The following is a 6,000-nucleotide window of genomic DNA, read 5'->3' on the forward strand; positions in this document are numbered from 1 at the left end:
GCATATTTGAAGAAGAAATCTATTTTGTTTGTAGCTCAAGTAGATCAAATTATGTTGTAATGCCTCATGTGGTGCTGCACACTGGGATACCCTTTTAAAACGTTAACTGGTTACCTTTCTGCCGCTGAATGCTGTATTTAGGTGTTACGTTGTAACCAAAGATGCAAAATCTTAGACTATGTGTATTAAAATAACAATAGAGCTTTCTCTGATGCATACCACATAATCTGGTCTTCCACTGCTGCATACTTCTACAGCACATCAGCCGAATTATGCCTAGATAGGTAAAAAAAAATACTGAGATGCTATATTCACCTCACAGTATTCGAAGGCTGAACAGGAGCTTTTTTTTACAAGCTAAAGGTGACGGAAGAAGGCACTCAACTATGCTCTACGGCCAAAGGTTACTTGAACATGATCAGCTATCTTACCAGGAAAAGGGCTACCATCAGCAGGTCTCCAGCGACATTACCAGACTACAAGCTACCTGGTCATCAGCTATATTATCTGATTACAGGCTACCTACTTAAAGTAATCAGCTATGTCACCACTCTACAGGTTGTCTGATGAAGGTGCCAGCTACGTTACCAGGATGGAGTTTACATGATATACTTGGTCTGGTAACTTAGCAGGCTACAGGTCACATGAACTAGGAAGCTAGCTGTGTTACCAGGCTACAGATTACATGAAGAAGGTGGCTAGCTATTTTGCCAGGTTACAGGTTGCACGAAAAAGGTTATTGCCTATGCGCCCAAGTAACCTCAATAAAGGTAACTATATTACCAGGCCATGTGTTACCTGAATGTACTCATCAGCTTTGTTACACAGGTCAGCAACTAGGTTATTAGGTTAAAGGATCCGGACCCCCCAGTTTGCTCCCATCCCCGCTCCCACCCAGTCCCACAAATCAGTGATTCGACAACCAGTGTTGTGGGTGAAAAAAGGCCATGTTTATTACCATAAGATATTAAAATAAACATGACAATACATAACTAGCAATTCAACACGTATCAAACTTTATCAAAATGTCGTCACACATGACATCACGTTGGATGACCAACCACCCCACTACTTTCTAGGGCTATGGACTGGTTTGACGGACGGAATATGATTTTCACGTGCGAGGTGCCAGCCAGCAGCGCAGCCTCCCTTTGTGCAGTTGCACTGGGCCCCGAAGAGTCCACTGAACCCCAATTGTTGGCATATTTTACAGATTAGGCAGTATTTGCTTCCTTGCACTAGGCCACGTGACGCTGCGCACTGGTGCGGATACACTATACATTAATGAACATTATTCACCCCCTTGCCTTTGCGAACACCGGAGGAGCGTTGCCCACGTGCGCCGGGTGCGAGCGGTGTTATTACCTCTTCATTTGTTTTAGATAAAGGAAGCGAGGCACGGGGCTATAAAGCGATTTGTCAAGGACCATAGAGCTTTTAAGTGGGGGAAGCCGGGATCGGATCTGGTTATTTGCACACGCTGCAGTTTAACCATTAGCCCGCATCTCCTCTCGACATGCCAGAGGGTGAATCAATAGCCCGGCCTGGCCGGTCCAGGCCCGCACCCTCTGGAGCAGGTTTCCGGGTGAATAAGAGAGCCGATGACGGAGCATGGGCCTGAGTCAGGAAGCGCAAGGGCGAGAGTCCGACATTCCACCACGGCTACACAGCGGAAGTGCTGGGAATGCCCAAGTCCACCTTCAGGTCACAAACACCCCGATAAGTTGACTTATTCACCTTGCAATGAAGAGGGAAAGCTGGCGCAGGTGCAGTGCCACAACTAATTCACAAGTTCACAAACAAGTGTCAGATTTAAAAAATGCAGGTATGGGGCAGTCAGCCGGAGCCAGATTCAACAAACTTAGCATGGGGGGGGGGGGGGGTTTATTACCCACCCATGCCACAGTCTAAAAAGCGCAGAGAATAATAAGACATTGAACCTCATATGTGCATAACTAAACGACTCTGATCGACCCCGAAACCCGACCCCCGACCATTTGCCCCAAATACAACACCACTGGAGTAAGATGAAAGGAAATACTCCCCCAAATAAGATTAGGAGCCAGTGGCACGCATGGTGGTCATGGGCATGGCCAAGGTGGGTTCTTCATCTCTTAAGTTGGTACAGCAGCCTCCGAAAAATAGACGTGTCAAGGAAAGTACAGCATACAAACTATATTACTATTATTAGGTCTGTTTTATTACCTCTTCGACTGGGCAGAGAAGGCCCAGCAACGCTCCACAGAGTTGATGTCATTTAAAAAATACCTGGAAACTTTGGTATTTCTTACGTTGAGGAGTTAACCAGAGAGGCGACAGCAAATGGACATCAGAGTGAAGCAGAAACACAGCCTAAAGCGCATGCAGAAACCAGCAAGCAATCACTAACTACATCAAACACTATACGCCTGCCAACCGGCTACAACCGAGGCAACGTTTCACCCACGCTACAGCGCCAACCCAGCCAAAGTGTCTTCAGAGTCAATGAAACACCCGAGACTATGTGCCCCATGCCCAGCTAGCCCTCTGAACCAAAGCAGGGCAACTACCAATCCAAAGCGTCATATGTCCCCGTACTGAATGTGCCACCAAGACCCAATGCATATGCTGACACAGCCGGTTGAACATAACAAAAGGGGCATAAGCCGGCGTGCTGACACAGTCCGGCAAACCGTGGACCCAGCGTGGTATGCGCGAGCCCTCAACTTCCGACCACTTGTGATTATTTCAGATAAAAATCAATGAAGCGAGAGCACTTCTTCCCCACAGACACCTCTTTGTGAAGTTCAAAAAAACACAGAAAAATAGTGCGATATATACACACTATACTTCACCATGCCAGGTGCGCACCGTCTATTTCTTAGGCTGGTGAGGCTACTTAATGATTCAACTATATGTCTGTACCTCATCAGCAAAGCAGCACGCACCTGTATCTGCAAAGGGACGGCGCTCCACTCGCAGATACCATGAAAGACTAAAAAGTTATAAACCCGGGGCGCTCCCCGTTACCCCCTGGGCTGCGGGGGCTGGCAGTGATCGAAGTGTGACCCGGGAGCGCCCCGAAGCACCACCCCCTCGCCTCGGCGCTGTCCTCACCTTCAGTGCTCTGGGGCGATCCGCGCGCCGGTCCGGGCAGGAGGGACGCGCAGAGCAGGAGCGCGCACACCCAGGGGCCCCTCATCCCGCTCCGGTGCCGGCTGCCTCCGTCGGGCTCCAGGGTCCCAGCTCGTGCTCTCTGATGCTCCACACCTCTCGCAGCCCTTCCGGCTTCAGTGCCTCCTGTCCGGCTGCCGCTACTCCCGCTCCGCGCTTCCAAGGCGCTGCAGTCCCTGCCGACCGAGCTCCAGGTGCAGCGTCCCCGGCACTTCAGCCACTCTTCGAGCCCCCTCAGCTGCAGTGCCCCAGCCCCGCCAGCTCCCACAGTTCCCACAGTTCCAGCCCCGGGCTCCGTCTGCTAGGACTGCCTGCTCCCGCACCAAGTTCCCGAAGTTTGCTGGGCTCGCCCTGCTCATTCATGCCTGGAGCTGATGTCACTCGAGCCCCTCCCTCAGGAATGCGGCCCGCCTTAAAGAGACAGTGCACGCGGAATGTCAGCCCTGGCTAGGCCCGCCCACTCCGGAACCCGGGTGTCCCGCAGGGTGAGGATAATTACAGTCTGCACCTCATCGCACCGAGGCTGCAGCTGCAGAAACACACGTAGGGGGCAGCGCTGCCGGGTCGGACCCCAAGGCTTCACCTAACCAGAGAGCGCGGCTTCGACAGTTAGACACCATGACACTATTGCAGACACAGAGGCCATTTCCACTCTGGTCAATTGTCCCTATAGTCCGAAACCTAAGCAATGACCTGATGCATGAATGTTATGCATGTGTCTTCAGGTCAATGGGGTGATCGAGATAGACTAAATCACTTGTAAACAATAAGAGTGGAATTGTAAGAACATCTCAGCATGACTTACACATTCACGATAACATTTTAAATGTGTGTTTGTTGTGTTTTCTGTTTTCTTTCCATTTTCTTTAAATATAGGTCCATAGCGTTGGATAGAGACTTTACTCCTTAAGTTAGGGTTAGGAATCCTCAACTACAATTAGTTTTGTTTTCATGTTATCACTTCAAATTTAAAGTGTAAAGAGGTACCCCCTGAGGTTAACTTGTAGGTCTGGGAGCAAGGGGGAAACAAACCTCAAAATTATGCGAAGGACTCCCACACGGCCTATATACTTTCTCTATGGGATGTCACCAGCTCTACGGCCTACCCGTTGCTAGGCATACAAATCATACACTTTATTGTGTAAATCATGTTATCACTGCGCAAAGATCACAAAGTGGTGAGTTAAATAGAACCTTTTTATAGGATGGGATACCCACATGGAGAAGATTAGGTAATGATGAATGAAATACTTTGTTTATTTAGACCGTGGTCCATAAACACTGCAACAATCACATAAAAACATTCTTTACAATAAAAAAAATCCTTACAATAAAATTCATAAAAAGGGTACAAGGCCAACTTCATATCAAATTCATATACCAGTAGCAGCAGCTATTACATGTCACTCCGATCAATAAGAGATATCTTTGTCTAAAATGTTTTGCCTAAGCTAGCTGTGGGAAGCTAAAAGAGACAGAGGGATAGAGTTGCTAAACCCTCTTCTAACTATCCCTTAAAAAAGTTTTTATGCTTTTCATATAGTTCCCCAAAGCGATCGCTATGTCAAGATTTGGCATTTCTAATAGTATATCTATAGCTTGGGGCAGGCGCACAACACCCATTGGACTCACCGGGCTTCAGCCCCCCCCCCCCACTCCCCCTGTCTCCATTCTTATAGCCTGGATCATCGCTGAGCTTGGTAAAGACAATAAGGTTTTAAAAAACTTCCCCTCCTCCTGGTCCCATCTACATTTGCCGCTTAGGTACAGGACTTCCGCCCCGTACAAAAACTGCGGAGGTATCATGGCATCATATGCTTTTAACATGGGTCTATGGGACATTTCTTCATATTCATTATTAAACTTTTTTAACCCACAAATTGAGGAAAAAGTTTTTGCTTTTTGCGCCTCCATGTGTATACACCATTTAAGGGCATTGTCGAACCAGAGACCTAGATATTTATATTCTTTTACTATCTCCAGTTTGATATGCCCTAAAAACCAGCAACATTTTTTTTTTGCTTTTACCAAAGCATAAAACCTTAGTTTTGTCCATATTTACAACTAAAAAAATGTTCCCACAATAGTCTCTAAAAACATTTAATTTCCTTTGTAGGCCAAGCTCCGTTTGATCGAGTATCACAAGATCATCTGCGTATAAAAGGCATGCCACTTTATTTCCGTTCATTCTAGGGCTCGCACTTCTTTACACTTCTAGCGCTTTGGGTAGGTCAGCCAAGAATAAGGCAAATAATAAAGGAGCCAAAACGCAGCCTTGTCTCAGCCTATTCCCTACCACTATTTTATGTGTTAAAGCCCCTTGTGTGTCTTTTATTACCCGAGCCCTGTTTCCTGAGTGTAATTCCTTTAAAATAGCCAGTAAACCCTCCGTTATACCATACTAAGTCAGGCAATCCCAAAGGCACATACGGTCCACTGAGTCAAATGCCGCCCGGAAGTCAACAAAGCAGCAGTACCATTTCCAATTCTGCTCTATTGACTTCCGGGCAAGTGCCCAAAGGGCAAAGCAGTGGTCCATGGTGGAATGGCCTTCTTTAAAGCCACCCTGTTCTACCGGTATACCGGTATAATCTAGTACTGTTCTGTCCATGCTTTGAGCCTGCCCAATAATATTTTTGAAAAAATCTTTTCCCCAATATCTAACAGATTTATTAATCTGTAGTTCTTTGGAGTATGAATGTCACCTTTCTTATGCACCGGTCTAACTATTGCTCCTTTCCACTTATTGGGGATTTTCCCGGATTCTAGGATCACGTGAAACATAGATGAGAAGAATTCTGCCCACCAATTCGGTTGTGATTTTATCAGGGCTGGGAGATTATCTGG

The 6,000-nt window shown here is 47.1% G+C and overlaps 1 protein-coding gene across 2 annotated transcripts in view; it reads right to left on the reverse strand.

Moving 5' to 3' along the window:
• Positions 1 to 3,519, reverse strand: part of EPHA2 (EPH receptor A2) — a 73,287-nt gene extending 69,768 nt beyond the window's left edge. For both annotated transcript variants that reach the window (XM_078642545.1, XM_078642546.1), the window contains exon 1: positions 3,097 to 3,519. In XM_078642545.1, coding sequence (XP_078498671.1) covers positions 3,097 to 3,181 — 85 coding nt within the window. In that variant the 5' untranslated portion in view covers positions 3,182 to 3,519. The remainder of the gene's footprint in view (positions 1 to 3,096) is intronic.
• Between the last annotated feature and the right edge of the window lie 2,481 nt (positions 3,520 to 6,000).

The sequence above is a fragment of the Lissotriton helveticus genome, chromosome 5_1 (genome assembly GCF_964261635.1).
Source record: "Lissotriton helveticus chromosome 5_1, aLisHel1.1, whole genome shotgun sequence".
In the NCBI taxonomy this organism is placed as follows: domain Eukaryota; kingdom Metazoa; phylum Chordata; class Amphibia; order Caudata; family Salamandridae; genus Lissotriton; species Lissotriton helveticus.